General features: G+C 49.1%; 11 protein-coding genes across 15 annotated transcripts; 7 read left to right on the top strand and 4 right to left on the bottom strand.

Moving 5' to 3' along the window:
• Positions 1 to 2386: 2386 nt before the first annotated feature.
• Positions 2387 to 3734, bottom strand: FOIG_01985 (uncharacterized protein). Of its 2 annotated transcripts, XM_031199018.1 has the most exons (3): positions 3082 to 3734; positions 2875 to 2941; positions 2387 to 2816 (listed from the first exon to the last, which is right to left on the bottom strand). In XM_031199018.1, exons 1-3 carry the CDS (start codon positions 3201 to 3203, stop codon positions 2796 to 2798), a joined length of 210 nt encoding a protein of 69 aa, XP_031071055.1. In that variant the 5' UTR covers positions 3204 to 3734; the 3' UTR covers positions 2387 to 2795. The 2 variants fall into 2 exon arrangements, with proteins under 2 accessions (XP_031071055.1, XP_031071054.1); XM_031199017.1 differs by having other exon boundaries at positions 2387 to 2941.
• A 1187-nt stretch (positions 3735 to 4921) lies between these two features.
• Positions 4922 to 7616, top strand: FOIG_01984 (uncharacterized protein). Its single transcript, XM_031199016.1, has 3 exons — positions 4922 to 5273; positions 5319 to 6030; positions 6076 to 7616. Exons 1-3 carry the CDS (start codon positions 5097 to 5099, stop codon positions 6498 to 6500), a joined length of 1314 nt encoding a protein of 437 aa, XP_031071053.1. The 5' UTR covers positions 4922 to 5096; the 3' UTR covers positions 6501 to 7616.
• FOIG_01983 (uncharacterized protein) lies at positions 5941 to 7638 on the bottom strand. Its single transcript, XM_031199015.1, has 2 exons — positions 7326 to 7638; positions 5941 to 7270 (listed from the first exon to the last, which is right to left on the bottom strand). Exons 1-2 carry the CDS (start codon positions 7420 to 7422, stop codon positions 6687 to 6689), a joined length of 681 nt encoding a protein of 226 aa, XP_031071052.1. The 5' UTR covers positions 7423 to 7638; the 3' UTR covers positions 5941 to 6686.
• A 422-nt stretch (positions 7639 to 8060) lies between these two features.
• Positions 8061 to 11421, top strand: FOIG_01982 (uncharacterized protein). Its single transcript, XM_031199014.1, has 3 exons — positions 8061 to 8275; positions 8396 to 9418; positions 9465 to 11421. Exons 1-3 carry the CDS (start codon positions 8204 to 8206, stop codon positions 11163 to 11165), a joined length of 2796 nt encoding a protein of 931 aa, XP_031071051.1. The 5' UTR covers positions 8061 to 8203; the 3' UTR covers positions 11166 to 11421.
• Positions 9419 to 12023, bottom strand: FOIG_01981 (uncharacterized protein). The gene is made up of 2 exons (XM_031199013.1): positions 11664 to 12023; positions 9419 to 11608 (listed from the first exon to the last, which is right to left on the bottom strand). The coding sequence occupies exons 1-2, from the start codon at positions 11850 to 11852 to the stop codon at positions 11486 to 11488; spliced, it is 312 nt and encodes a 103-aa protein (XP_031071050.1). The 5' UTR covers positions 11853 to 12023; the 3' UTR covers positions 9419 to 11485.
• A 44-nt stretch (positions 12024 to 12067) lies between these two features.
• Positions 12068 to 16418, top strand: FOIG_01980 (uncharacterized protein). Of its 3 annotated transcripts, XM_031199011.1 has the most exons (4): positions 12068 to 12221; positions 12295 to 12621; positions 12673 to 14227; positions 14279 to 16418. In XM_031199011.1, exons 2-4 carry the CDS (start codon positions 12358 to 12360, stop codon positions 16120 to 16122), a joined length of 3663 nt encoding a protein of 1220 aa, XP_031071048.1. In that variant the 5' UTR covers positions 12068 to 12221; positions 12295 to 12357; the 3' UTR covers positions 16123 to 16418. The 3 variants fall into 3 exon arrangements, with proteins under 3 accessions (XP_031071048.1, XP_031071047.1, XP_031071049.1); XM_031199010.1 differs by having other exon boundaries at positions 12068 to 12621; positions 14279 to 16383; XM_031199012.1 differs by having other exon boundaries at positions 12080 to 12221; positions 12295 to 14227; positions 14279 to 16383.
• Positions 16419 to 17248: 830 nt separating this feature from the next.
• Positions 17249 to 20895, top strand: FOIG_01979 (uncharacterized protein). The gene is made up of 4 exons (XM_031199009.1): positions 17249 to 18185; positions 18234 to 18285; positions 18339 to 18851; positions 18900 to 20895. The coding sequence occupies exons 1-4, from the start codon at positions 17682 to 17684 to the stop codon at positions 19574 to 19576; spliced, it is 1746 nt and encodes a 581-aa protein (XP_031071046.1). The 5' UTR covers positions 17249 to 17681; the 3' UTR covers positions 19577 to 20895.
• FOIG_01978 (uncharacterized protein) lies at positions 17608 to 20896 on the bottom strand. Of its 2 annotated transcripts, none has more exons than XM_031199007.1 (2): positions 18328 to 20896; positions 17608 to 18274 (listed from the first exon to the last, which is right to left on the bottom strand). In XM_031199007.1, the coding sequence occupies exon 1, from the start codon at positions 20737 to 20739 to the stop codon at positions 19732 to 19734; it is 1008 nt and encodes a 335-aa protein (XP_031071044.1). In that variant the 5' UTR covers positions 20740 to 20896; the 3' UTR covers positions 17608 to 18274; positions 18328 to 19731. The 2 variants fall into 2 exon arrangements, with proteins under 2 accessions (XP_031071044.1, XP_031071045.1); XM_031199008.1 differs by having other exon boundaries at positions 17608 to 18261.
• A 114-nt stretch (positions 20897 to 21010) lies between these two features.
• FOIG_01977 (uncharacterized protein) lies at positions 21011 to 22602 on the top strand. The gene is made up of 3 exons (XM_031199006.1): positions 21011 to 21313; positions 21362 to 21500; positions 21551 to 22602. Exons 1-3 carry the CDS (start codon positions 21119 to 21121, stop codon positions 22474 to 22476), a joined length of 1260 nt encoding a protein of 419 aa, XP_031071043.1. The 5' UTR covers positions 21011 to 21118; the 3' UTR covers positions 22477 to 22602.
• A 360-nt stretch (positions 22603 to 22962) lies between these two features.
• On the top strand, positions 22963 to 24422 carry FOIG_01976 (uncharacterized protein). The gene has a single exon (XM_031199005.1). It carries the CDS (start codon positions 23231 to 23233, stop codon positions 23630 to 23632), a length of 402 nt encoding a protein of 133 aa, XP_031071042.1. The 5' UTR covers positions 22963 to 23230; the 3' UTR covers positions 23633 to 24422.
• Positions 24423 to 26325: 1903 nt separating this feature from the next.
• FOIG_01975 (uncharacterized protein) lies at positions 26326 to 26673 on the top strand (the record flags this gene model as incomplete). The annotated part of the gene is made up of 1 exon (XM_031199004.1): positions 26326 to 26673. The coding sequence occupies one exon, from the start codon at positions 26326 to 26328 to the stop codon at positions 26671 to 26673; it is 348 nt and encodes a 115-aa protein (XP_031071041.1).
• Positions 26674 to 27629: the final 956 nt, after the last annotated feature.

Here is a 27629-nt window from a genome sequence, read left to right as displayed (position 1 = left end):
GGGGGGGGGATGTGTTGCTTTCTGGAGGATCGTCGTTTGGTGGGCTGATATAGGGACATTGTTTTGCTTTTCAATTGGGCTAATGATAGAAACATGAGGGTGTTCTTTCTATAGCGATTTTAGTATAGTTGCTCTACATGGAAAATAGCGAGGTAATTCTAGGTTTTTAATCGATTTTGATAAAAAGCAGAAGTCAGCAAGACAGTAAGAAATAGCTCATCAGGATCCTATCATTCTGCCTTCAAGAGTCTCTTGTGGCAAATCATTGTTGTTGAATAGAAGTAATCGCATTGAGTTTTGTCCAAGTCTTGCATATTCTCCCCATCTTGTTGAAGAGAGGGTGACATCCAGGCCCGGTGAGAGTCCATGCGAAAACATACAAAGATTAATTAGGGGTGATCAACACAGTCACGCCTGTATTCGCAGTTGTGTTTGCGCCTTTCGTAATAGCAAGTTCTTTGTCTTAACATTGTTTGGGTTTCCCATTCGTTCAGCCTGCTGGCTTGTCGTGGAAGATGCCACCAAATCTGTATTTATTTTGATACGCGGGAAGTAGGTAAATATTGCTCTCGTCAGGCTCTGCTCTAATACTTACTCTAGAACAAGTCTAAGGGGCTTGCAGCAGTCAGTCCATCATCAACTTTCATATGCATTATTCTGTTCCGATCGAATGCGTAAGTCAATTCAAACATTCTTCGGGAAGAATGATGCGTTGGGGTCATGACACCTGTGTGTAGCATCTCACAGCCATACTAGCCTCCGCGAAGCGCAAATGCATCACGACTATCGGCGCTGTGTTCAGACACTTAACAACCATTCTAGATCCTGGCTTCTAGCGAGGAACAAAACACCTCAGCCATCTGTTCCGCGAAGAGCATAGGTCGCTCGAACTCTGGGTGGAGATCGAGGTTGATGACTTGCTGGGTCCAAAGAATCATACGGAGGTACAATACTGAGCCATCAGCGATGGACTTAACAGCTGGTGTGGCAGAGTTCCGTACTCCAGGCTCGTATAAGACCAGCCAGAATCAAGCAGACAGTGTCGCGAGCGGTGCCCTCATGGCGAAGTGAGGCAATGTTGATCAACAGATTACCGGAAGTTGTCGATTGACCTCAATTCGCAAGAAAGATGAAATCAACCCTAAGTGGCAAGAAATGGTAGGTCAGTGTATGATAAATTTGGAGGGGCTTCATGACTCCTTTACCTGATTATGTCTAACCCCCTGAATTCCACGGTGATGGCCGTGGTTTCTTCAGGTTCCGGGAAGCTCCTACTGGCGATGCAATTGTCTTTTAAGAACTCAGAAACCTCTACAGATACCTCGAATGGCGGCAGAATAGCATTTGAAGTCAGGCGTCCGTTCCCATCTGTGGTATTCCGTCTCACAAGCCAGGCTTCCACCATATCGGCATCCATGGCTTATAGCCTGTACTCATGTAGTATGTGTGGCAAGTTAGCTCAACGGAAATGCTACTCTCTCAGGATGACCGTGTTGAGCTTTCCTCGAGCTTGGCATTGTGGAAAGGGGGACCAAAGCTGCACAGAGATCAGGAATTTCACGGGACCTTTAACAGAATTTTCTGCTTCTGTCTCAGACTCATGCCAAACATGAAGAATGTCAATGACTGTTCATTCAATGCCCTTAATCTCTTCACGAAATCGGCTCCTCAGTAGGTAGAAGCATCATTCCATAGGTTGGCAATTGAATGGCTTTAATCAAACCAAGAGTTTTGAGCACCGCATGGGCATATCTGTGAAGTGTTCTCCAAGGCCTGACTTGTTCTGGCAGAAAGCTTAGGGCCAGCTGAGAAACCAATATTGACCACGAGCCTCCTCCTCGGTCGGTCAGACACTTCGACTAGGTGACTGATGCTATGCGTAGTCTTTTGGGCCCGTTGTCTGAGATAGAGCTGTCTTGCTGGGAGGTCGGAGTGGATATTAAGCCGCAGACATTGTGCTACTTATATCAGTGGTGACAGAATTGTTATGTTGAAGAACGTTCGCGTGCAGGTAGTCTGACTCATACAAGATTAACCACTTCGAGGTACAAAAGTGTGAGTTGGAAGAGCGATGAATCGGACATAGATTCAGTGCACAAGAGGTACATGAGGGTTGGCCAACTCGGGAAAATGAGAGCAACACTCGATTAGGATATGGCAGGCTAGTCTCGGGTGTCGATAATCATTATGTTGCATCTAGAGACCTTTCACGGGCAGCCGACGATATGAGCGAATAAAAGGCTAAGAATACGGATGTCTGTGGCTGTAAAGTGGCAGAGAATGTTCAGTAAGTTATTCCATTCTCCCATTCCACTATGGTACGCAGAAGAACAGCCACGCCTTTACTGGTGAAAGGACACAATCCGAAACATACGACATCAGCCAGTACATTATGTTCGTGTAGGAAGGCTTCAATGCAGATATGTTTTTGACATTTTACATAATACGCGGTCCCTTTCTCAGCCACCAGCCATAGGCTCGGGATTAGGTGTCGTACCGTTACACTTTTTCGCTCAGTACAATATTTACATTCATAGCCTCATACGAGCAAATCTGATCAGAATAGACCAAACTTAAACCCTACTTCCGTTCAAGCAATGGATGTTTTACGAGGATCAAATCACAACATGTTCACTTCACTCTACCCTCTCTAGTAGTTCTGGTGTTTGACTGTTTGTATTAGGTGTAGGTAAATACAGCCTATGTAGTCCCAACGCTATTCCCTTTCAACGCCATTCCGATTCATGTCGATTCATGTTGTTCTCATGTCGATCCGAAATACTGGAGGAGAGAACTTAGATGGCCTCCTTGTGGACCTGTCGGTTTCGGTTAGTCTCGTGTAATCTGATCGATCGTAGTTGAGGGAGGACTTACGTCGGCCTTCTTGTCGTGAGTGGTCTCGTCAATCTTGTCACCAAGGGCGTCCTTGGCAGCGGTGGCACTGCAGAGAGATGTTAGCAAGATGTTGTTACCATCAGGCGAAGCCGTGTTGAGTGGGCCTGAGTGAGGCTCAAGATGTGTTCGTGGTGTTGAGGCCGTGAGGGACTCGTGGGTAATCTGGATAGGGAGGAAAGTGCTTACCGGGTGGAGATGGGGACGTTGCCGTCCTTGGCAACCTCCTTGTTGGCCTCCTTGGAAGCACCAGAGGTGGCCTGCTGAACGGTCTCAGCGACGTAGTTGCCGGCTTGCTTGAGGGACTCCATTGTGATAGTGGTTGGTGGTTTGGGTTGGTTGTTGTTTGTGAGTGTTTGTGTTGATTGAAGATGAGAGTGTGTGATGGTGAAGGAAGACGAGATTGAGGTGGGAGGAGAAGGGGTTTAAGTAGTGCTTGGAGAGAAGGTTGCTTGCTTGTGATTCACCTTGAAGATGCAGGCACGCGTGTGCAAAGAGGAGTAGGTAGGAGAGAGCTGCGGAGGTAGCTCCTGATAGCTACCCACACTGAATCACTGTGGCTTCTCTAGCAAAATTCACTTTTGTGAGGAGGGGCACTGCATCTGCTTCTCAGATCGCGATCGTGTGTGACGTCAGTTGCGGTGTTGGAGCAGTCTGGATTGCGAAGTTGCATAGCATACTACGTCATCGCAAGGATGGGAAAGTCCATTTTGGAACCAAAAGCCAAGATGTTGCCCAGCGCCCCAAAGCCCACTATTGTTTCGATCCGGGGAGTGGTCTTGACTGACTTGTGATTCCCTCGATATCATTGGATGATAATAGACCGAGGAACGGGAAGCTTGATGATCACTGCAGGCAACTTGCGGCTCCAAGCTAGAAGATTGCCAGTATGGATCCCCTGGCTCAGGGACGGTTACATGATTGGATGAAAACCACATGTCTTCATGCACAATGACAGCATCACTTTGTCGAAAGCATGTCTTGTGAGGATACAAGATCAAAGCCAATCCAATGCCCCTTTTACTGGAGCCAATCCAAACACGTCGAGCTGCATTTTGGCGTCTGCTGTGGTTCGTTCTAGGCTTTTTCTCAGATCGCGATCGAGGTCAACTGATCTTTTTAGACGGAAATTCTGCCCGTGTAAAGCCGACGATCGAGATACATCGACGTCAATGTTGGTAAACAAGGCATTGCCATCGGTTGCCTAAGGATAAACATGCCACAATATCATCAATAACCGCGGGTGTCAATGTGATAAATTTGATAAGATAAAGTTCGGGAATATGACGGATTCAGGGTCCATCCTTGAGGACTTTCTAAGGGTATCAACACCATCTTCTCTCTGAGGATTGAGGGTCCTGAAACAAGGGTTCCCCCAGGTCGGCAGTCTTTTCTTGCGCAATAGATACGTCAGTGACAGTTTGGGTGACAGGGACCGATTAAATTTGTGCGTTGTGAGCTGAAATGGAAGTTTAAGCTCAACTGAGAAGCACTTGCCAAGTAATTGAACGTAAACATACGCTCCTGCTTGCGGGGTATTCCTCGAGGTGAATTTAAAATAACTTTCTGATTTAGCTGTTCTCGTTTTTGGCCAAGGTCTGAAAGGACAACTCAATGATCACGAGGCTTGGCAAGTAGCCGTTTTCACTGTCAGCTTTCATATGTCGTCATTAGCAATTGAGCTTGGTTTTGATGCTGCCGATGAGCTCCTCATCGGTAAAGTTAGAGTCGAAAGTGAGGAGTTGAGTTGAGGTTAATGTCCAAGGGTTCAAGCGATCGCTCAGGGAGGGCGCAAGATACGAGAAACCTCATCATAGAAAGCATATTTACTCATACAAGAAGCACAACCGGCGATATTAATACCAGGAGAAATAACAATTAAACTTACAAAATACTAGGCAATAACAGCTTAAAGAAGACGTAAAAATTTGTGTGGATGACAACAAAAGGAACAGCTATAGGGTAGCGAATAACTAAGAGCCAGGCCAAAGGACGCTCACGTGAGCATTGGCCCGTGCCCAACAGCCATTGGACCCCGCCACAGGTGCGGTCAGGAGGCTCAAGTCCAAGGGATATCAAGACGACAGGATATATCGAATAAATTAACCATCAACGGATTAAAAGACTCACAAAGCCTCATACTGGGGCCTTAAATCATAGTCTTGACTCATATCGGCTTAAGAACGATACAATAGCGAGCCGCCATGGATCTGGCTTATGATCATATCACAGAAGATGGCTACGCTAAGAAGACGGAGGAGCCAAAGAGTCCCCAACCTCAGTCAACGTTGAATGAGGACCTCCAAGACGCATATAAGGCCTTTTCCAACAGTCCATGGGGTGCCAGGATTGGTGGCTTCTTTGGCAATGTTGTGAAGCAGGTATGAGGTCTCAGCTCTTGAACCCCCCCCGTCTAACATGCTTAGGGCGAATCAGTATATACACAAGCCTCCAAGGAGTTGGCGGAAGTAGGTGAAGATGCATCAAAAGGACTTACTGGCCTTAGATCAACAATTCTAAGCCATACAAGGAACCTTTCACTCAACACCGTGACTGGCGGCGAAAGCTCTAGAGACGGCGAGAATGATCAGGCCACCACACCTAGGGCATCACAGGATGGTTCATCAGAGGCTAAACAGTCCGAGAACACCCTGGCTCGGCTCAGAGCTGAAGCTGCCAAGAGGTTAAAGGACCTCCAGAAAGCCGAGGATGCCGCTGATGAGGCCCTTATCAAGTTTGGCGGCAATGTCCGGAACTTCCTTCGTGATGCCGTCAGTATTGCACCTCCACAGGAATCTGACCAGAGTGGCACTGTTCTCTTCGAGAGTAAGGATGCTCAAGGCAAGCGTGTGATTCATACATCAAGATTTGATGCTCAACTACACGTTATTCATACATCGACGGAGAGTTTCACAAAAGATCCCAATAGTGCTGATTATGCAGCGTGGTCAAAAGATTTTGATGCTGATAAGAAAACACCTGAAATCAACGACGATCTACAGAAATTCCCCGACTTGCGAGCTACTATGGAGAGGTTGGTTCCTGACCAGGTTCCCTACGTTGACTTCTGGAAGCGCTACTATTTTCTTCGTCATGGTATTGAGACAGCTGAGGCTAGACGACGAGATCTTCTTAAGGGTGAGTCAATTGGCTTTTCAACAGTGCCTTGCTAACAACCGACAGCTGCCTCCGCTGAGGATGATGTTGCTTGGAGTGATGATGATTCCGACGAGGATGACTCTGACGCTTCCGATGATACTAGTACACCCGCGGCTAAGACTAAGGTTGAGACCAAGGTTGAACCCAAGGACGAGCCCAAGACTACCCCTGCTACCCCCTCAACCACTGCCACTACTGCCACCACTGTCACCACTACCCAACCTGCAAAAACCCTCTTGAAGCCAACTGAGCCCCGCAAGTCAAATGACGAGAAGTCACAAGCGGATAGTGAGGCTAGCTACGATGTTGTCGGTGCAGCATCTGGCAAGACAACACAGACTCCCAATAGCCCCAAGGATCCTAAGGACGCCAAGAAGAAGGAGGAGAGCAGTGATGAGGAAGATGATAGTGACGAAGACGACTCAGATAGCGATGAGGACTGGGAATAGACGTTGGAAATCCCAGTATATGTTTCAGAGGATAGGATTGTCGCTGTCCAGTTTGGCGTTCGGAATTAGTGAAACCATTGTGGCATGTTGAAAGAACCAGAGCCTGTAACTTGTGGGTACCAATGCCAGAAACTCGTTTTTGATGTTCCATTGCTCCCCCATTTTGTTTTTATGTCTTTGTTGCGTTTATTTCTTCTTCTTGGTGACCATCGTGAAGCCATCCTCGTCGACCTGAGGCTGGGGCTTCTCCTTAGGAACCGCAACCAGAGGGGGGGCCTCATCCATCTCGACATCAGCGCCACCCTCGTCATCCTCTGAATCGTCTTCATCGCTCTCCCAGTCTGTGTCCTGGTCGGCATCCTCAGCCTTCTTGAAGATACCCTCAACCTTTGTCCCCTTGCGGTTCAACCAGCGTGTGCGCAGAGCCTTGACCTCGTCAAAGGTTCCGAGAGTGCAGCTCGCGCGAGCACGGAGAATGTTTCCAGCAACTTCTGTGCCGGAATCGTCGTCGACGTTGACCTCGAACTCGTCAACCATGATCTGGAGCAGGACAGTCTCAACCTCTTCTAGATCAGGATCCTCGGGAACCTTTCCATTCTTGGGAGGTGTATCGGTATATTCTGGGAAGAGGTCGGCAACGGCACCGGCAAACCAATCGCGCTTGTCGGCAGAGTCGGGACCACCCCAGCCGTTCTGGACTGAGAGTGTAAGGGCAGGCCATAGGTGAAGGGCGTATGCGACGGCTTGCTCGAACTCGGATTGGCGTTCAGCTAGAAGATTTAGATCAGCTTCTGTCGAATGTTTGGCGTCAGGGTCTAGACTCACCCGCCGGAGGCATCTGTGCAGGTTCTGTAGAGGCCATGATTGTGGTGATAGCTTTGGCGGGGTTTGGAGGGGCAATTTGAAGAAGATGGCTCTGCATAAAAATTTTGGTGTTTTATCGATTAGACCCCTGCGACCCAGAGAAGCGGCCCACATATTCAATCCTGCCTATCCCTTGATCATCAGGGAGAGACCTAATTTTGTCTTGTCCCTGGTAATAACATCAAGTGCATTATCTAACAAGAAATGTAATGAATACAATATACGAATTGGCAGGGTCTTAGTATTACCGATATTTTCTGGTTCGACCAAGTTTCCAACTCTATATTGTGCTTCGTATAGCTCTTCAGTCTCTCGACCTTGATTCTTGGCTGCAAATCTCCCCACAAACCAAAAGCACAGGCCATCTTTAAATGAAAGTCAGGTTTCATCCAGCGACTCACTCGCTGCATGCAGAAGGCAGACACGACCCGTTTCTATAGGAATGGAAGCAACAAGACTTAGGATACCTAATCAAGGTACTAAAATAAACCGATCAAAGGCTTCTTGAGGTCATCCTAGAGTATCCCAAGTTATCCTAAGCTTGTCTAAGTATTTTCATCCCGTCAGGATAAAGGTTTAAAATTGTTATGTCCGTCGAGCCATCAGCCATCCCCGGTTTCGTGGAGTCAGGGGTAGGAATTGGTTGCGTCCCATCAAAGAATGACATCATGAGACCCCTACTAGCAATTGGTTAGGTTTTGGGTTCAGCTGCACCTGTTGCCCAGCTGAATTGAACTGAACTCTTCCATGCCATGGCACATGGCGCGTCTTTAATAGCCTCAAGCCACTGATTGTCTGTTGTGTATCCAAGGACTCGGTGATTCGAGTGAGTGACAGCCATGAACTCGCTCAACACCACCTCGGTGTCATTCGCTGTGACGCCTACTGTCGTCTCGACTTTGTTCTCTCATGTGCGTACTTTCATCATTTTGTGTAATCTACCTCTAAGCCAGTAGAGGGGACGAAGCCCAATTCTTCTGATACTTTGAGATTACTTTCTTTTTTGCAAGAAACTAACTCCCAACCTCTAGTATTTCAACAGGAAGCCTTTGCGACAACGTCCAACTGCGCATCTCTCCTACGATGAAGGTCTCCATCTGATCCGATCGTTCCTCGAATATGCATCACACCACACTGTTGAAGAACTCCAAGCATTCACCGCGCAATGGGTACCGCATCCCCAATGGGTCAAAGTCGAAGATGTCACCATCACCGAAGATCAATTGACACGCGCCGCTGAATTTCTTCAGAAGCAACTTGGCCCAGACGGTATCAAGCAAGTCGGCGGCGAGAAGTGGTGGCAATGGCGGAAACCTGCGACGCCTCTCGACGCGGAATGGATTGAGATGCGCGCGGACGCCTACGAGCGAAAGCAAAAAGGAGGAAAGACGCGGCGCGTCATGATGTATATCCATGGAGGCGCATACTACTTTGGTAGTGTTGATGAACATCGATATCAAATGCAGAGACATGCTCGAAAGCTCAAAGCACGCGTTTTTGCGCCTCGATATCGCCTTTCGCCGCAGTTTCCCTTCCCTTGTGGCCTTCACGACTGTCTTGCAGCTTACCTCTATCTGCTTACTGTTCAAGATCCAACGACAATTGTCTTGGCTGGAGACTCTGCGGGCGGTGGAATGGTCATGTCTCTTTTGTGTGTTCTACGCGATCAAGGGCTCCCGTTGCCTGCTGGTGCTATCCTCATCAGCCCATGGGTTGACCTGACACACTCGTTCCCCAGCGTTGCGGGCGAGGCCCCTTTTGATTATATACCACAGGCAGGTTTTCACCACAAGCCTTCTAAAGCATGGCCACCGCCGAACGAGGACGATGTTGTGATGTTGAGAGAAGAGGCATTGAAAAAAAAGAACGAGGGGAAGAAGACACCTGGCAAGCATGAACTTCAGGAGAAGCAGCAAGCGCCAGTTGCGAAGAAAGAACCGTCAGATGCTTCATCAAGATCGGAGTGGATCAATGGCGGAATTCCCATCAACCCCGAAAAGCTCCTCTCTGTCACCATTGACGGCCAACTCGTCAAACTAAAAGATCAGATTCAGGTAGGTTTCGTAAAAGATGAGTTTGACCAGAAACTGACAACCTCAGATGTATACCACCAACGAGCTTCTTGCACATCCTCTTGTCAGCCCAGTCATGCAACCTACACTAGGAGGACTCCCTCCACTCCTGATCATGGTAGGAGGAGGGGAAATTTTACGAGATGAGCAGATATACCTAGCTCACAAATGTGCCAACCCTGAAAAGTATGCGCCTCCGGAAGAAGCTCTCACCCCAGAAGGAAGAGCTTTGTTGCAAAAGTACAAGCCCACCGATGTCCAACTCCAAGTTTGGGATGACCTTTGTCATGTGGCACCGACACTGAGTTTCACTCGTCCCGCGAAATACATGTACAGGTCTGTTGCCCAATTCGGTGCATGGGCTCTCGCTCGGGCTCAGAAACGTGGCATCGAAATTCTTGACGACGACGATATATCCGTCATCTCTGAATCTGGATCCGATAGCGAATCCAAAAAAAAACCTCCTAAAACCCCAGAAACAGAAAACTCAGACTTTCACTCGGAGCCTGGCCAGGTTGGAAAGGCTGGCGACCCTCTCCCACCGTTCAAGAACCACATGATTCGACAAAGAGTTACTCGTCATGGTGCTACTCTCCCGTTGGCTCCTGAGGCTGAGTTGCCATCATGTTGTATGGAACCTGCTTTGGTTGGAGTTGTAAAGGAGGGAACAGTTAAGAAATGGCTGGCCAAGAAGGCAGAGTGGGATCATAGATATGCATCAAACAAGGCCAAGGTCCATAAAAAGATGGTGAGCGATATGGCCATCGGCTACCATGATTATGGTCCTGGCGAATGCCCTCCCCCGACTGCATTGGCAGGCCGACGGCGCGTTGATTCAAAGCTGGTAGAAGGAAGCAAGAAACAACAGAAGAGCTGGGGTCTGGCAATGTGGTCACTCTGGGGATCTAAACACGACGAAATGACAGTCGAACGAGAGAAGAAGGCAGCTGGACAGCCAGAGACAAGAGTTGCCACTGGTGCTGAGGGCGAAGGAGCTCGCTCCTTTGCTGATATTGAAGGACAGGATAGATCACGGTCACAACCGAACCGAGCACGAAGCCGATCTCACACCAAGGTAGTCACCGACGAGAACCAGACGGGTAGCCAGCCCATCACCGAGGATATGCCAGTTGCTCATCTCATAGAGCAGCGAAAGGAGCAAGAAGCTGCGAAGCCCAGTCTACTCAGCCCCGACTATGCGCCGGAGACTGGTGTAGCTGGTAAGAGACCGTTTCTCGATGGCATCGCACTGCCGTTCAGTCTTAATAAGGATGCCGAGACGGCTAGTATGATGACGCTTCAGTCCAACGTCACGCAACTTCCAGGCTCACGACCTATGAGTCCAAGCTTTCAGGATGATGATTCAACTCAGCCTTCTCAGTCAACTCAACTTACTTCTCAAGATGCACCAACTATTGAGATTGCAGGCAAGCGACCGTTCCTAGACGGCACAGCAGTTCCATTCAGCCTTAAAAGGGAGGCAGACACTGCCAGTATGAAGACCTTACAGTCGAATGTTACCGCCATGCCCACCTCGAGGCCGATGAGCCCAAATATTCAGGTTTCAGAACCAGTTGAGAAGAACGAAGAGAACGGGGTTGGAAAAGAGAAGAACCGCATAAATGACGAACCAGGCTTGGTTGCCACGCCTTTGGAGCGACCTGGTTTAGACACATTTGTCACGGCTCAAGAGGAGCTGCCCCGAGCCAAGAAAGAGGAGGATTCATAAAAAGGAGTTCTTTTTGGCGCAAGGTTGGATACAGTCAATTGTTCAGTTTTGTTCAATTAGGATATCCCGTGTCAAAGCACAATCATTGTCATCGTTTTGTTTCCTTTGTAATCAATATCCATAGTCATCATTCCACAAAGAATAGGATTGTTCAAGTCTTTTTTGTTCGTTATTGATCGAATGAGTCCATAATCATACATGGTGGTACAATGTACACGGGTATATACAGCCTTGCCAGAGATTCCCAAGTCTCCAGCTGGCATTCTAGATTCGCCTTCTGTCGAAATCATCCAATTCTATGACCGCCATTTTTCGCTTGTTTAATCCACACCGTTGAATCGTTTCCATTGCTCAACGTAGAAGTAAGGATCTTGAGGACCCTTATCGAGACCCTTATAGTCACCAGGCTCCGCCTTGACTTGTCGGCTCACGAAGGGTGTAAGCTATTCCACCACGATTAGTCTTCCGTCCGAATCACCAACATGCTTCCATTCTCACCTTGAAATCCTTCAGCGGTGGCACAGCATATGTTCGGACCTTGTTCCACTCGATAACGTAGCCTCCATACTTTGTGTGTCGACCCATGGAACCAGTACGGTTACCCTTGTAGAAGCCTTTTCCAACATCCTTGGTTGTGAGTCTGAGGTGGCGGTATCGGCCGACCGACAGGGCTTGTGTAGGTCTCATGGCGAGAAATTAGAGACAAAAACGATCGGATTCGTCGTTGGACAATTCGTCGGTCGGAGGCGGTGCGTATGGGGGATTTCCGAGGTCAACTGGTGCTGGCGTCGCATTCGCAAGGTTGAATCTTGAAGTTTTGGAGATTCGGCGGTTGGCGTTGTTCCGGTTCCGGAGGAGCTGCCGATGGGTTGCAGGGGTGCCGTTAACGGCCAACCGTTCATATGATCACTGCTGGGACAGTCTTTAGGTAAATGATGATGTCGATTTGATTCAAAAGGTGCTTGAGAAGTCTGAAAACATTGGTCCTATTTCTTCTGCGTTCAACAAGCAGCATATTATCACTGGGCGGTTTCTTGTTCCATGCCTTTGAGCCATGTAAGTGGGCTGCTACACTAACGAGGGGCATTTGCGATGGACAAGGATGGCTAACGTCGTCTGGCGACATCAGCTCTAAGCTCAATTTACCTTCGCCGTCGCGAACCCATGCCTTCGACATCTCAAAATATCCACCATGGATGGGTATCCGACGGGAAGTTTGGACCACAATGTCCCCCTTCTAGTGGCCGCCGGCCTTAACTCCGAGACGAACGAGCTCCCATTGAGCGCAGAGCTAAAGGAACAGAGCATCCTTCTCCGATCAGAGTTACCACCTATCGGGGGCGAAGAAGCAGAGGTTTTGGCGGAATACTTCAAGGATGTTGATGCGAGCGCAAAGTCGTGGAGTGCCTTTGAGAGGAATGAGCCATATAGATTTCGCATTAAGACTACAGGAAGAGTAGGTTTGCGCGGGGTGCTACACAAAGCCTTGTTCTAACATGCGGGACAGTCGTTTCTATTACCACCTCGTCGAGCTCGTCTCCCAGAAGGCATCGAACCGCTCAGCGAACACCCGACTCTACACTCGCCGTTCTCCCCGCTCAGTCCAGCATCGGCACTATATCCGGATGGTCATATTGATGCGCAATGGATTAAGAAGCATCAGGACCTCGTTCCTAGCGTGTACCTGTGCTTCTACCCCCTCACGAACGACCCGAATTCCATGACGCTTCAAGACAACCATATCAAGTCCGATATCAACAACCTCAAGAGTGCTTTATTACGCTCAGGATACAAGACACGGCTAGCTATTGTTCTGCTTGCGGACGGCGAAGGCGCTCCTCTGTCGTTGGCCGAAGGGATTCAAGAGAGACTGGAGAACATACGGAGAGGGACAGCGTTGGACCCAAAGTCGGTCTTTTACATCCCATCACAGGAGTCGCAGGACGATTTAAAACAGGTTGTTGATAATGTCCTGGGCGTGCTTTACACTTCAGCTGTGGAATACTACCGGGATCTTGGACGACATGCCAGGAAGAAGCGATCGCGTGGAATAGCACCTCAACCGACCGTGCCACCTACGACCGGGACATCCCAGACCCTCTCACTCCCAGACTGGAATTTCAGATACGATTTTAAGTCAGCTATATTTGCAGAATTCCGACAAGAGACAGATGCGGCGCTGCAGTTTTTCAAACAAGCATACGAGGTACTTCTTGGACAGGATGTGCTGGACATAATCCCCAGTTGGAGCCCTCGCTGGAATGAGGCGCGACTCTTGGCGGATGTCATAGCTATCCGGTGCTTAAGATGTCACTTGTGGCTGGGCCAAACCACGCTGGCTGTCAGAATGTGGCATTCGCATCGAGAACGGATTGCTGACTTTGTTGATCGACGCGGACGAGGGACCAACAACTATGGATGGCAGGCCTGGGAAGCTCGGTGGGCTACAGTCATGGCAAATTTGATTGAAAGAGTAGGCTTGCCAGCTTTGGCGCCAGCAACGGGAGCTCTGTTTGTCCCGCCGGATAAGTCTGTCCTAGGCGAGCGAGTGTCACCATGGGAGTTGCTGCACCATACAGGCTACTGGTATCGCATAGCGGCACGGCATCTTGTGGCTCGCCGGAAGCTTGCGTATCAGATGCCCGAGGAGGATAGGAATTCGCCAGATACAACTCCTGCATCAGCGGTAGCCAGCAAGGCCTTCGCATACGATACGTACATGTGCCCAGAGCCGTACCAAGAATACCCAATATCGGGCAAAGGAGTAAACCATGCGCAATTGGTCATTGATTGTCTCAAAGCGGCGACCTCACAATTTCGAGCTCGAAAGCAAAAGCGCGTAGCGGGTGAGATATCGTTAGAGTGCGCAAGGGAGTTCGCCAATTTGAAACAATGGGATGATGCTGTGGAAGCCCTGCTACCATTCTGGGAGGATGTGGCGTTCAGATCGGAGGGTTGGCTCAATATATCAGAGGACCTGTGTTTAACTTTGCGAAGAATCGCCCTGGGAGCTCGCCGTGCAGACCTAGTGGTTGCTGCGGACTGGGAGCTCATGAGTAACAGTGAGTATTTCGATTCATAATTTCGAGTGTAATATATCTAACCATGACCAGGGTTCGTGCGGCAGCCACAGTGGCATTACGACATTACCAGATCACTCGAAGGAATTACAACAGAGGAGAAGCCCTCAGTTAGTCTAAGCGACGAAAAGACCGGCTCGTTCATTTCAGCGTCTTTCGTGTTTCGAAATAAAGAGGGCAAGGCTGGCGAGACATGTACCGCTCAGCTTGCGCTCACCTCGCACACGTTTCTCGATGCTGTTCCGATCACATTCGAGTCCTTGAAGGTCGAGTTCAATGGGAGCCTCAGACCAATATTACTGGAGCAAGGGGCTTCGGAGGACGAGGACTCGCCATCGACCTCAAAGATCTCCATTTTGTCGTTATCACTGAAGGAAGACTATGCTGAAGGGTCTGAGGATGAACTGCCGACACTGCTCAAAGGAACTTCTAACTTGACACTCCGGCCTGGTCAAACACGAGTTTTCGAAATGAAAATTCCTTTGAGGGAGCCAGGAACTGCTACGGCCTCATCCGTCACACTCTCACACAGCAATGCGAGCTTCAATCTTGACGCTAAACTTGGAATTCGCGACAACGATCCCATTGTTGGCTGGTACATCCAGGGCTCATCAAAACCCAGAAGTAGCCGCCCAGAAGCAGGCACCATCCGTATTCAGCCTCGACCGCCAAAGATGGAGATCAAACTCTTGGAACCCTCAGCTCAGTACTACGCAAACGAGGCCATCGAGTTGGAGGTCGAATTGATCAATGCCGAGGAAGAATCCGCTACTGCTAAACTGGATATTCACCTCTTTGGAAAAGAAATACCGGCAATCCGAGTGGTGACGGAAGGTAATGAGGGCAGCGCCGAAGCAACCACAGAGGAGGCCAAAATCTTGGGACTTCCTTTGGGTGCCATAAAGAGCACAGCATCAGTCAAGATGATGCTTCATATAGATGCAGCACCGGGCCCCACGACATTCGATTTGCACTTGAAGACGTCGTACCACTTAGACTCAGACGTTGCAACGCCGATTATGCAATTATTGACAGTTCAGCTCAACGTTGTGAATGCATTTGAGGCAAATTACGATTTGGTCCCACGACTTCACCCTGGACCATGGCCGAGTCTATTTGACTCTGAGGGACTGGGAGATACGGAAGAGGGTGTTGCCCGAGGCTTCACGCAGAAGTGGTGCCTACTGTGCCACTATGCCTCATTTGCCCAAGAAGATTTGAAGGTCCTTGGGATGGATCTCAATGTGGTCTCATGCGTTGGTGGTGCAAGATGCAACGTGAGCCAGGGACCGAATGTGTCACAGGAAGGGGTCATTGTTGCCCCCAAGACGATGCACGAGGCACAATTCGATCTGATAGCCCAGAAGCTCACGATGGAAGATCGACACCCTGTCACACTCGAATTGGCATTTGTCATTCGATGGCAACGTCAGAACCGCAGCGACGGAGCCGTCAACACAACAACCATGCCCGTTGGTAAATATCTGGTTTTGGGCACAGAGCCGCGAGTGCTGGCATCGGTGTATCACGCCACTAAAACAGAAGATGGCATGCCGGGGCTGATGCAACTGGACATGACAGTCGAGAATCCATCCAACCACTTCCTTACCTTTGGTCTCAGCATGGAACCGAGTGAGGACTTTGCATTTTCTGGTTCAAAGCAGACAACACTGAACCTGTTACCGCAGTCGAGGCGGACAACGACCTATCGGTTGTTACCGCACGTCAACGGAGTATGGATAAGGCCGAAATTAACGGTACGAGACAAGTATTTCCAAAAAGTGCTACGCATAATACCGACAGAAGGGATGAAGATCGACGAGGAAGGACTTTTGGTCTGGGTTCCCGGAGAGGACACGAGCGAAGAAGAAGAGTGAGCATAAGCTTTTATATATAAATTTACGCATATCAAGCCAGCAATGTAAGCATTAGTTAGAGGGTCAGATAGATGGCGGGTGTTATAAATGAGGTCATCACGTAAATTACGATTATTGATGTCAGCTTGTTCACAAAATGCATGTGTAGGGATTTATCACTGTTCACGACAGGAAGAAGGCTGTATGACAAGACGCTGTGTATAGGCCCTGACTCCGTATAAGGAAATGACAAGGTTTCACGGCTGGCAATACAATGCAAGGGCGTTACCAGTCTAACATGTAACGTGTAAAACGTGTGTGAAGGATGGAGTCAAAGTCAAACCATAAGCAGATTCTTTCTCGTCCGTCCATTCGGTCGTCGGCCTCGAGCCAAGAGCGTGTATGTCCGCGAGAGATTGTTATGATCCGAAGGCACCCGGAGATAGATACGGAGAATTCAGTTGTATCCGAAAATGCACGGTAGGTACTCCTAAAGTGGATCTGACAAGATGAAACGGGGCAGCTTTTTACGAGAGGAAATTTGAGCGAGCGAGCCAATCTTGGGGCAGAAGAGAGCGGTCGAGACCACGTTGAGAATGGGAGATCAGCCCTTGGCACGGGATCTATGCCACTGGACCGGGAGTCAAAGATCGGGCTTGTTTTTTAGCGTGTGCCTTGTGGAGAAGTCATTAAAAATGATTTTTCGTAGACGTTTACGAGAAGAGAGCTTTCATCAGTGTGAATGAGTTAGTAGGTAGGTATCTGTCATGATCAAGAGTTGGAGTGTCCATAACGGACATCGATATCACCATGCAGCAACAGTCCATGTGATACAAGGGAGTCAAACGTGAGGGCCGTCACAAATTTACAGACGGATCTAAATCAATGACTCTTCCAATAAGCCACCCTTCGGACATCGGCCTTGGTGATTTGTCCGACCCACACGAGTGCATGACAGTTCAGCTCGCCTATCGTATCAAACTCGCAACCAAAATCAGCCCGATTATACTGGAGAACAAGGGACAAAAGCGCTGATCGTGTATGTCTTGGGCTGCTGACTGGCTGCAACTGTCGCCGGCCGGTACACGGACGAATACCTTGCCGCGTCTCCACGACGTTTATTTCGTTATCGTAATCACATCCAATACTATTAGCGGTACTCGGATATTTCGATGTTTTGGGGTTTTCCACGAGAATGAGACTAGGGGATAAGTGTCAAGTGCTTGATTTTCGCGTCCATCCATCACATGGGAAGGGGACCTATGAACAGTGCCAGTGACTGATACTGACGTATGTAGCTAATTATTTATTATCTTTCGCTCACCCATCTCCAAAACCTTTTGCTCTTCCACGAGCTATCCTCACCCTTTGCTTGCAAACGACGGAAGAAGCAAACAGATACTGGAAGGCTGCATTATTCTCTCTCCCTTCCTGAAACAATCACGCTTGGTTGCCTGGGGGCCGTTTGCACTCTCCACCATAACAACCTACCTTACGCTACTGTTAATTCTTCCTACATTAAATATTCCAGTTCTTCTCTTTCTTCTCTCCCTACAACACAATAATCCTGGAACATCACCATGGCTACGACTACACCCGCCACGGCGCCAACCAACGCAATGGTCGAAGAGACTCGTCTCTCCTCTGATGAGAAGACCGAAGTTGGATCCAACAACATCCTCGACACTTCAGCCGACAACAAGGAGCAGCAGGCTGGCTCTGTAACCGCCAGCAACAGCAATGCCGCTGACGAGCAGCCTCAATACCCTAGCGCTGCAAAGCTTACCCTCATCATCTCGTCTCTCTGTCTCGCCATCTTTCTCGTTGCTCTTGACCAGACCATCATCGCTCCTGCACTCGGCGCCATCACAGCGCAGTTCCAGAGTGTCAAGGATATTGGATGGTATGGATCTTCATACCTTCTTACCACCACGGCTTTGCAGCCCATGTACGGAACTATCTACAAGTACTTCAATGTCAAGATTGCCTATCTCACTGCCGTCTTCATCTTTGAGATTGGAAGTTTGATCTCTGCTGTTGCGCCGACTTCTGTCGCGTTCATCGTCGGCCGAGCCATTGCAGGAGTAAGTTGCCTAGACAATTCCCATGATCTTTGCTAACAGAGCTCTTAGATTGGAACGGCTGGTCTCTTTTCTGGATCTATCGTTATTCTCTCCCTAATCAGTACGTGAGGCCCAATAAACTAGCTCAGCGACCATAACTAACCACAACTCCAGTGCCTCTTGAGAAGCGTCCTCTTGCCTTTGGTCTCGTTGGTGGCATGTGGGGTATCGCTTCTGTCGCCGGTCCCCTTCTTGGAGGTGCATTTACCGAGCACGCAACCTGGCGTTGGTGTTTCTACATCAACCTCCCCATCGGTGGCCTCGCCATGATCATCGTCTTCTTCTTCGTCCATGTTAACCGCAACGACTCGGACACTATCAACATGACCTTCATGGATCGCATTCGCAAACTCGACCTTGCTGGCGCCGCCATCTTCATCCCTGCCATCGTCTGCTTGCTCCTCGCTTTGCAATGGGGTGGTGCCGAATATCCCTGGAACAACTCGCGTATCATCGGTCTCTTCTGTGGCTTTGGAGCTATGATTGCCATCTTCATCGGCATCCAATTCTGGAAGGGTGATCAGGGAACTCTCCCCCCTCGTCTGTTCAAGAACCGAAACACCTTGTCCGCCATCATTTTTGCCATGTTCTTTGGTGCCGGTTTCTTCCCTCTCATCTACTATCTCTGTAAGTCCCACACCGCCCTTCGCCATCCACCCAACTAACATTTCTCAGCTCTTTACTTCCAGGCCATCCAGGGTGTTAGCGCCGTCCAGGCTGGAATCAAGATCCTCCCTCTCCTGCTCGCTACCGTCCTCTGCTCCATCGTCTCTGGAGGTATCATCACCGCCATTGGCTACTACAACTATGTCATCATCCCCTGCATGGTTCTCTACACTATCGGATGCGGCATGCTCACAACCCTCGACGTTCATTCCCCTCTCGGGGAGTGGTTTGGCTACCAAGTCATCGCCGGCTTGGGTATTGGTGCAGGTTTCCAGATTGGTGTCCTTATCATCCAAACTGTCTTGCCTCAGGAATGGGTTCCTGTTGGCACCGCTGTTGTCCAGTTCGGCCAAGCCTTCGGAGGCGCCATCTTCGTGGCTGTGTCCCAAACTGTCTTCCAAAATGGCCTCATTGACACACTCAAGGCTGATAACATTGGCATCGACCCGACCATCTTCATCAACACTGGAGCTTCAGAGATTGAGGATACTCTGAGAAAGATGGGCCGCCTCGACGCGCTCGACACTGTTCTCAATGCGTACATGAAGGGCCTTCGGGACACCTTTTACATCTCTCTTGCTTGTGCTGCCTGTGCCCTGATTACTTGTCTGTGCTTCCAATGGAAGTCTGTCAAGAAGGGTCCCGACGGTGAGGACAGAAAGCCCGAGCCTGCTGTGCCTGTCTAGATGGATCGTGGGATCGAAGCGTAGTTTGACGATTGGAATTTTGCATAGATACCCTCGGATGTCTCTCTTCTCTCGGTTGCATTTGGCGCTGGTAGTAATAAGTGTCTAATATCATAGAAAGGTTAATAAAAGTGGTCTTACAATACGAAGACTCCTCATTGTGTGTCATCTGGTGGTCTGTCCCATGAAACCCGTGCTTTCCTAGCTCTTGTCTTTACTCCAACATCAGCTCCTACGAATTTGAGCACCCAATCTTTTACTTGCTTCGCCTTTTGTAACTGCGGGTGCATCTGACCGCGCTTGGAAAGCTCACGCGTCGAATAAAGCCCGGACCCATCCCTTCTCCATAACAGACTCACCTTGGTCATGCCCCTACGGAGACTCTGACCATAGACTTTGTCCTTGAACACGTGAAGTGCCACGTTCTGCATAAGAACTACATCCTGACGCCGAAGAGCACTAATCTCGGCAGCTGCATCGTTCTCCTCCGCAAGCCAAAACGTCACAGCGAAGCCTGTCTTTGTATCGTCCCCGAGGAGGATCTCCACTAAAGAGAGGCTGCGACCCCAGCGCGTTGTGACAGTTCGTGGCTGTGCGATGGATATAATGCCGGCAATAATGTTGAGGGTGACAGTCTGGGGATTGAGAGCCAGAATCCTCCGAGCCGGCGGTATATCTTCCAAATCAGAGAGATGAGAAGGAACAGTCTCTGCCATATCCAACTTTCTTGTCGGAGACGTCGTCATAAACGATGTCTCCTCAAATGTTGTCTCCTCGAAACTATCGAGCTGTGATGATGGAATCGAATTGTGTAAAGCTAGGGAATGGTCATAGAACTGCGACAACACATTCTCCGGATCTTCGCCCTCAAAAGACTGAGATTGTTCCTTAAACGAGATCTCAGCCGTGGTGAAAAATTCGGATTGGTTGGCGAGGTTGATACTGATATTATGGGTCTGGCTGAATCCTGTGTGAAGCGGTTTTCTGTTCAGGGGAAGAGAACGCCATGGTGCGAGATTTGGAGACGATACTGGAGCTGTTTCTTGAGGGGCCAGCCCGAGGAACTCAGCGAAAGAGTCGTCGAGTTGTGTTATTGTACATGATTGTGTTGTAAGAGACGAAGGGGGCGGTGCGCCAGCAAAAAGGAGTAGTCGTGGTGCCATGGTACCGACCGCCTGCAGCTGGATTGGAATACTATTTGAAGCTTCTCATGATATTACCGAGAGACTGTGCTGACCAAGGGTAGCAGCTGTGTGAGATCTTGATGAGATAAGCAAAGATTCACGATGATGTTTTTGGTGTTGGCGGGTGATGCTAACGAGAGATCGGCGGCGACCACTTCCCGGCCGCAGGTACCGAGGTATCCCCCACCCCCACAACTCCCGTGCGCCCTACAGGCGTTACCGAGGCCGGCTCGTTACTCAACCTCGTTTCGTGCAACTGTATATAACTTCAGCTCTTCATTTCCAGTTCCAACAAAACTGTTTCTTACCTGCCGGAGCGTCTTATTGTCTGTAACTGAGGCGCAATAGACTTGCCACAATGTCGTCCTTTCCGTTCACCATTCAAGAGCATACAATTGAAGCATCACATATTCGAGAATACGCCCGCGCTACAGCTCATTCTCAAGAAGAGAAGCTATACCTTCACGTCAAGCAATATACACCCAAAGATAACCAGAACCCTCAAAAAGGCGACGTGACTGTCATCGGAGGACATGCCAATGGATTTCCCAAGGTAAGTTTATTTCGGTGCCCATATAAATACATTTACTGATATATATAGGAACTTTACGAACCCCTGTGGGAAGAGTTCTATCATGAATCAAAACGCCGAGGTATCCGAATTCGAAGTATCTGGATAGCAGATACAGCATGGCAAGGCAAAAGCGGTCTCATAAACCAAGACGCACTGGGCAATGATCGTAAGATTCACCCCCTCCCATACCACCTGGCAATACTAACAACTTCCCAGCAAGCTGGCTCGACTATGCCCGTGATATTCTCCACATGATAAACACATTCCGTCCTCCACCACCGATAATGGCAATGGGTCACTCCTTTGGCGCAAACGCTCTCACCAATGTTGCCCTTCTTCATCCTCGCGTCTTTACATCCCTTGTTCTGCTCGATCCAGTCATCTCTCACTTCGCCTCCACGCCTGGCGCTAGAAGCGCCGGCCCTGCGGCAGCGAGTATGTATCGTCGTGAAGTCTGGCCATCGCGCGACGAAGCAGTGGCATCTTTTAGCCGCAGCCCTTTCTACAGGTCCTGGGATCCTCGTGTACTGCAGCGATGGATCGACTTTGGTATCAGGGACGTACCTGGTGAACAGAGCGTAACCTTGACCACGACAAAACATCAAGAGATCTTCACTTTCCTACGCCCAAGTTGGCCGGCCTACGACACTGAAGGAAAGGATGTGATCCGCCCTGAGTACACCCCCGACCTTGATGCCAGCCTCAACCGTCGATGGTCAACATATCCCGTCTACCGTCCCGAGGGGCCTAATACCGTTGAACGGCTTCCCAACGTACGGCCTAGCGTCCTCTATGTTTTCGGTGGCAAAAGTGACGTTTCTCCACCAGAACTTCAAGACGAGAAGATGGCTCTCACAGGAACCGGTGTTGGTGGCAGCGGTGGCGAGGCCAAGGGTCGTGTCAAGAAGGTTGTCGGAGAGAAGAATGGCCATTTGGTTCCCATGGAAGATCCACGCTTGTGTGCAAGTGCCGCAGCCGACTGGATCAAGGCCGAACTCGAGAGGTGGTGGGCAGATGAGCGCCAATTTGAAGAGTGGGCAAAGAAGTCTAAGGAAGAGAAGACGACCGTTTCGGAAGAGTTTCAAAAGCACATAGGCAAGCCTGCTCGACGGGCCAAACCCAGCCCAAAGGCAAAGATATAAAGATAAAGGGATCTTTATTTGACTACATATACAGATAACGCGCTAAGCCACAAATGATAATATATATACCGAAGAAGATGATGTTTTAGTTTTACTTTTAAGCAATTTGATATGCTGCGCATCATATTTGACCCTCTCTCTTCTTGAGGACCGCTATCGTGTATAAATTTCCTTGGGCTTCAAGCTGGACTGATGTTCAGCTATCCTGAAGCCTTTTTGTATACTCATCTCAAGGCAGGGTTTATGTTGGCCCTTTCTGGCATCCACTATCAAACTTACCTGAGATGCGCCTCACGCTCAGCTCAAGTAGGTTCGCTTTGGTCACTGCCCCCTGCCCCCCGCGATAAGCTGCGATTACATGTTTATCGGCTTTGCTGCAGCTTCTAGAAAGACAAGGAAGATCCATCATACATTGACCCTTATTGAACAATTCTTTCAGGGTATCTGTTGGAATAACTTCTTATTTCTCTGCCCAGGGTAGAGGAGCCCAGAAACTCTTCTACTCGGTCTTTTTGGTTATCTTAAGAACCTTGCCGCACAGACTCATTCGATATTGATAACCTTATCCAACACCTCCGCGCGATTGAGCAAGTAGCGAGGCATGAATCGCAAATATGTTTTTCTTTAAATCGAGGGGGTCAAAGGCAAACAAGAACTCAAAGTGAGAAAAGATCTTGCATCAGAGTCTTCCCTTCCCCTCTTTCTCACTTAGTACTTCTTTCTTCCATCAATATTTGCATCAATCAGCCAAGCCATGGCCGTTCCAGGCATCGAGTCGATGCCCTCGAGGCCGATGACTTCGGAGGAGTTCAGCGCCGCGATCATCAAAGCCTGTTTCTTGTACAGTCAAGAAGAAGTTACAGAGATCAAACCCAGAAAAGTCCGGGCGCTATGTGTATGTTTCGAGCTGGACAAGGACAGTCACCCCAATGTTGAAAGCACCAGCGAGCAAGTCCGCGATGTCTTCGAAAACACTTATGGTTACGATACTGTCGGTCTCGTGATCCGGAAACAAGACAAAAACCCCCAAGCAACATTGACATCAGCTCTCGGAGGTCTATTCAACGGAATGGACGAAGATTGTATAGCTATCCTGCACTACATTGGTCACGGGGGGGGGAGGCCAAAAGTTCGTCTTCCCCTCATTAAGAGATAACAAGATAGATCCTTGGGACGCCAATGTCTTGATTCTTTTTGAGTGCTGCTTTCCTATTGAGATTGACGGTTACATAGGCCATCACAAAGAATTGATCTACGCCTACGCTTCGGGAGAAAGCGTGTGCGATGATGGTCTCGGTTGCGAGCGCGGCTTCAGTAGAAATCTTGTTCGAGAACTGAAGCACGCTCATGAATGTGGACATGTCTTATCCACGTCGCAGCTATACAGCCGCTTGGCAACAAAGAGTTTCACCATGAAAGAATCTTGGGAAACGGAGCTGGATTCTCTGCCCCATTACATTCGACACCCTCGAGATCACGGACCATCTCTGCTATTGCAACCCATGCGGCAGAAAAGCAACTTAGACCTGACTCCAGCCCCTTGCCAAACTTTGGGCGACCAGGCAGCTGATGTCGTTCTGTCAGTTCAAATCGCCAATGGTGGGTGGCAAGCATTACACGCCATTCAGTCATGGGCCCAGAGACATCCATTGACTGAAGGCCGTGTCCGAGTCGACGAGCTGTACAAGAGAACAGACAAATGTATCCTCGCCGTCACCTTCCAGGTATGGTACAATTTACCGGATCATCCAGCCATGAATCAGATTGGGTTTGAGTTCAAGCGGACGGCTGGTCAGTTGAACGGACTCTGAAACAAGAGAGACAGCAGAGATCCTAACTGCTGAAGAACGACTCCTACTTCTTGGCCACAACAACAGAAGAATCACATTGTCGTGACTCTGGAGTACAATTTGCAGAGTTGAAGATGGAGTGATTAAGATCAGGGCAGAGGCTTAGGCTCAAGGTATCCCTCTTCGCAACATACCCTGGAACCTCGTTTTGTATTATCAAAAGGGAGAATATATAATTTTGGGCTACCCGTGTCCATTCCGCGAAACGCTGCGATTTGATATATCCTCGCCCATGGTCATTGAAATCGGCAGAAAGGACAAACCCGCTGAGCTCTAGTTGAAGGCTACCTACCACGCGGGAGGGTTTCCCCCATCTTGAGGCGATCATGGCTTCTCCGGGCACTGAGATGCTTTTTATTCTGGAACAGGAAATTCCCACAGATAGTATATTTACTAGCTCGAGATACACCACCCCATCAACAGATTGAGGGAAATACGTGTGAGCTTGAGGTGCACGATAGCACCTGAAGGGTGGGACGAGCGTGGGAAAGCGGTGGCATATAGTGCAAACGACCGTCAACGGCTTTCAAGGAAGCAGTGATGTGGAATGCAATGCAATGCTCATGCACGTCCGCCTAAAGAGAACAAGTTGTCAATAGATAGGCAGGTAGTATCATGGGTTGTTGAGCGAGTTGCCTCGCTCACAAATATCAGAATTACGACTCTTACATCCGTCCAAGACGCACCTTTGGTTCCATAATAAGCACCTCCAGCTCAAACTAATCTACGGCAGAGAAACCACGGAGCCTTCAACGAGTTCCGCTCAAAAGGTACTTTGCCGTGAGGCATCGCAGTGACAGGACAGTAGCACTCTACGCTTCTACAGGGAGATGAAGCTGCTTACAAGATGACCCATAGCCTGTTGTGGAGCATTCCGCTTGAATGTTTCTCATGCGATCCCATAATCGGATTGCTGTACGATTCTCCTTGCAAAGCTTGAGGTCGGTATTACAATCACGGATTTTGATTTGCGATAGCAAATGAAGAATAATATTGGAGAAGTAGGGTCTGACTGATGAATTGACTAAACGAAGACAAACCGGCAGAAGATCCAAAGCACAGAAGCAGACGAGGTAAGGCTAGGAAGCTAAAGACCTTGATCCCTAAGTGATAGAACGAATTAGGTAAGTTTAGGATAACTTCAGTAAATTTAGGATAACCCTTATTAAGTTTAGGATAAACTTAGGTCAGTTTATGATTACTCTATTTAATTATTTTATTCTCCTAATCTAGAGTCTTGAGGGCAGAGATACGTCGCGAAAGATGTGGTAAGTGAGAGTTCACCAGGGACAAATGGAATATAAGCACTTGAGAAGGCGCCCGACCGAGATATCAGTGCTTGGTTTGAGTCGTGCATGACAGCTGCCGGCACTTGCCACGGGATTGACAAACCTGTCTCCTTCCCTTCCAGACTTCACCCATCTCTCTACTCCCTTCTTCCCTTCTAACTTGGCCAAACTTGACTAATGTAGATATCGTATCAGGAGCACACATAAAAGTTCCCTGTGGGTAAAGGCATCTCTTTACCGATACAATGCCAGGCCGACACTTTTGAAGCTTTACAGTATTACCTCCCTCTTAGGCAACGCGTTTGGAAGATCTCAGAAGCATCGGCCAAGGGCTTCCGAGTTCAACCACGCTCAAGATGTCAAGCTCAATCAACTAGTGATGGATTTGCCGACTTCCGTCTCGACTTCTCCATGCCTATACCATCCGTTTTCTCTCGGCCAGTTCCAACGCCTCACTGAGCCATTCAGTCTGTAGTAGCAATTGGCGGTGCGTACAAAGGGAAGGGACGTGATCAACACAAGCTGACGACTTGCGCTTACTAGGGATTGCTCGTTGAAGAGCAATAGTTGAAATACTCTATCCACAGCACGACGGAGTTTAACAAGATTACTCGGACCTCTCGGACAATGAAACACTCGGGGGAGCAGCGGCGAATTGATGCCTTTGCGCTTAATCCAAATTGACCGCAATATCAGACTACAGCCGCAGTATGGCTGGAATTCTTGCCCTCACGGAAACCTCAACCCATCTAGAGATGGTGCTTTGGGCTGAAGAGGAGGACCTCCGCCGGACCGCGCATTCCCCAATCTTTCGGAACAACCTTACGAAGTATCTAGGTGTCCACTCCAAAGTCCGTGGCCCTGAACTCTTCTTTCACGAACCTGGCTTCTGGCTCGACGAGATCAACAATAACAACACCAAGATTCTGAGGTCCAAAATCGCCAACAGCAACTGTGGCAGTGGAGAAATCACTGTTGGCAGCGACATTCAGGAAGAGGACTGTGAGTCCGATCTTTGGTACCCCGTGGATGATTCCGATGTCCTCGAACGGCGCTAGGAGCAATTCCCCAGGCTTATCTTAAGAATGCTGTGATCTACGGCAAATACATCCGAGATCCTATTCACGAGAACATCGATGCTCAGTGTGCTCATCTCGCCACCCTCGCTGCACTCTGCTTCAATCTTATGAGTGCCAACGTTTCCAGAGGCAACCGTAAAGTGAAGAAGGAAGTGAAGAGTAGCACGACATATCGGGAGCACCTCTGGGATAATAAAGCAGGCAAAGTTCTGGCTCTGACATGTCAACACTGTATGTTTTCACGGTACTGTGATAAAAATGGTCGGTATCGCGACGATTCGGCACCTGTTTCTGGTATACACAAATCGGAGACCGCAAAGTCGAGTACATTCTGGAAATAAAGCTACGTGGGCCGATGCTTCGACTGACAAATGACATCAACGATCCGAAACTTCAATCTGATATTATCGAAGACCAACACAGGCCACAGCCTCTCAAACATTGGTCGGACCAGTACAAAAAGCTGCAAGACTGGAAAGCCCGAGTGATTGGAGCCCATCTGCTAGCGGCCCAGGCAACCCCGGACTGCATCTACACAGGTAACCCCAGTACGCCGTTACGCCGGAGGTCATGTATTGTTCTCACCGAAGTACAGAATTGGCCCAAATGTTGGAGGAAGACGTCGACTACGAGATTGGGCATTAATCGAACTTGACCAGAAAAGACATGACTTCAGTCGCCCAGTTAAGGAACAGGGTTATATGTGAATCAGACACATAGGAACAGATGGAAGACTTTTTGTTCGTCGAACTGCACCTTGACGTAGCAGCGAGGTGTAGAGGACAATTGAAGGCAAACATTCCCAATACCTTCGAGTTGACGAGTACTCCGAGCGAGGATAAGATGAGGTGCCCAATACGCGAAGCTAAAACGGTTGGAAAGGAGGCCCTTGTGGTGAAATATGGAAAACGGGCTGGTTTAGCCTTTGGCATTGC

The sequence above is a fragment of the Fusarium odoratissimum genome, assembly GCF_000260195.1.
Source record: "Fusarium odoratissimum NRRL 54006 unplaced genomic scaffold supercont1.2, whole genome shotgun sequence".
NCBI lineage: Eukaryota > Fungi > Ascomycota > Sordariomycetes > Hypocreales > Nectriaceae > Fusarium > Fusarium odoratissimum.
Note: the sequence above shows the minus strand (reverse complement) of the source record. Positions and strands in the feature narration are given on the sequence as shown.

What these genes read in the sequence shown, in the direction of transcription:
- FOIG_01978 (XM_031199007.1), bottom strand. Translation starts at nt 20,739, where the DNA reads ATGGCACCACGACTACTCCTTTTTGCTGGCGCACCGCCCCCTTCGTCT.
- FOIG_01977 (XM_031199006.1), top strand. Translation starts at nt 21,119, where the DNA reads ATGTCGTCCTTTCCGTTCACCATTCAAGAGCATACAATTGAAGCATCA. An exon ending in ATGCCAATGGATTTCCCAAG is followed by an intron (nt 21,314 to 21,361) that starts GTAAGTTTATTT and finishes TGATATATATAG; the next exon opens with GAACTTTACGAACCCCTGTG. An exon ending in AGACGCACTGGGCAATGATC is followed by an intron (nt 21,501 to 21,550) that starts GTAAGATTCACC and finishes ACAACTTCCCAG; the next exon opens with CAAGCTGGCTCGACTATGCC.
- FOIG_01981 (XM_031199013.1), bottom strand. Translation starts at nt 11,852, where the DNA reads ATGAGACCTACACAAGCCCTGTCGGTCGGCCGATACCGCCACCTCAGA. An exon ending in CACCGCTGAAGGATTTCAAG is followed by an intron (nt 11,609 to 11,663) that starts GTGAGAATGGAA and finishes GTGGTGGAATAG; the next exon opens with CTTACACCCTTCGTGAGCCG.
- FOIG_01976 (XM_031199005.1), top strand. Translation starts at nt 23,231, where the DNA reads ATGGCCGTTCCAGGCATCGAGTCGATGCCCTCGAGGCCGATGACTTCG.
- FOIG_01984 (XM_031199016.1), top strand. Translation starts at nt 5,097, where the DNA reads ATGGATCTGGCTTATGATCATATCACAGAAGATGGCTACGCTAAGAAG. An exon ending in TTGGCAATGTTGTGAAGCAG is followed by an intron (nt 5,274 to 5,318) that starts GTATGAGGTCTC and finishes TAACATGCTTAG; the next exon opens with GGCGAATCAGTATATACACA. An exon ending in ACGACGAGATCTTCTTAAGG is followed by an intron (nt 6,031 to 6,075) that starts GTGAGTCAATTG and finishes AACAACCGACAG; the next exon opens with CTGCCTCCGCTGAGGATGAT.
- FOIG_01985 (XM_031199017.1), bottom strand. Translation starts at nt 3,203, where the DNA reads ATGGAGTCCCTCAAGCAAGCCGGCAACTACGTCGCTGAGACCGTTCAG. An exon ending in AACGTCCCCATCTCCACCCG is followed by an intron (nt 2,942 to 3,081) that starts GTAAGCACTTTC and finishes ATCTCTCTGCAG; the next exon opens with TGCCACCGCTGCCAAGGACG.
- FOIG_01982 (XM_031199014.1), top strand. Translation starts at nt 8,204, where the DNA reads ATGAACTCGCTCAACACCACCTCGGTGTCATTCGCTGTGACGCCTACT. An exon ending in TCTCGACTTTGTTCTCTCAT is followed by an intron (nt 8,276 to 8,395) that starts GTGCGTACTTTC and finishes CCCAACCTCTAG; the next exon opens with TATTTCAACAGGAAGCCTTT. An exon ending in AACTAAAAGATCAGATTCAG is followed by an intron (nt 9,419 to 9,464) that starts GTAGGTTTCGTA and finishes TGACAACCTCAG; the next exon opens with ATGTATACCACCAACGAGCT.
- FOIG_01979 (XM_031199009.1), top strand. Translation starts at nt 17,682, where the DNA reads ATGGCTACGACTACACCCGCCACGGCGCCAACCAACGCAATGGTCGAA. An exon ending in CGTTATTCTCTCCCTAATCA is followed by an intron (nt 18,286 to 18,338) that starts GTACGTGAGGCC and finishes CCACAACTCCAG; the next exon opens with TGCCTCTTGAGAAGCGTCCT. An exon ending in CCCTCTCATCTACTATCTCT is followed by an intron (nt 18,852 to 18,899) that starts GTAAGTCCCACA and finishes AACATTTCTCAG; the next exon opens with CTCTTTACTTCCAGGCCATC.
- FOIG_01980 (XM_031199011.1), top strand. Translation starts at nt 12,358, where the DNA reads ATGGATGGGTATCCGACGGGAAGTTTGGACCACAATGTCCCCCTTCTA. An exon ending in GCATTAAGACTACAGGAAGA is followed by an intron (nt 12,622 to 12,672) that starts GTAGGTTTGCGC and finishes CATGCGGGACAG; the next exon opens with TCGTTTCTATTACCACCTCG. An exon ending in CTGGGAGCTCATGAGTAACA is followed by an intron (nt 14,228 to 14,278) that starts GTGAGTATTTCG and finishes AACCATGACCAG; the next exon opens with GGTTCGTGCGGCAGCCACAG.
- FOIG_01983 (XM_031199015.1), bottom strand. Translation starts at nt 7,422, where the DNA reads ATGCAGAGCCATCTTCTTCAAATTGCCCCTCCAAACCCCGCCAAAGCT. An exon ending in TGCACAGATGCCTCCGGCGG is followed by an intron (nt 7,271 to 7,325) that starts GTGAGTCTAGAC and finishes TAAATCTTCTAG; the next exon opens with CTGAACGCCAATCCGAGTTC.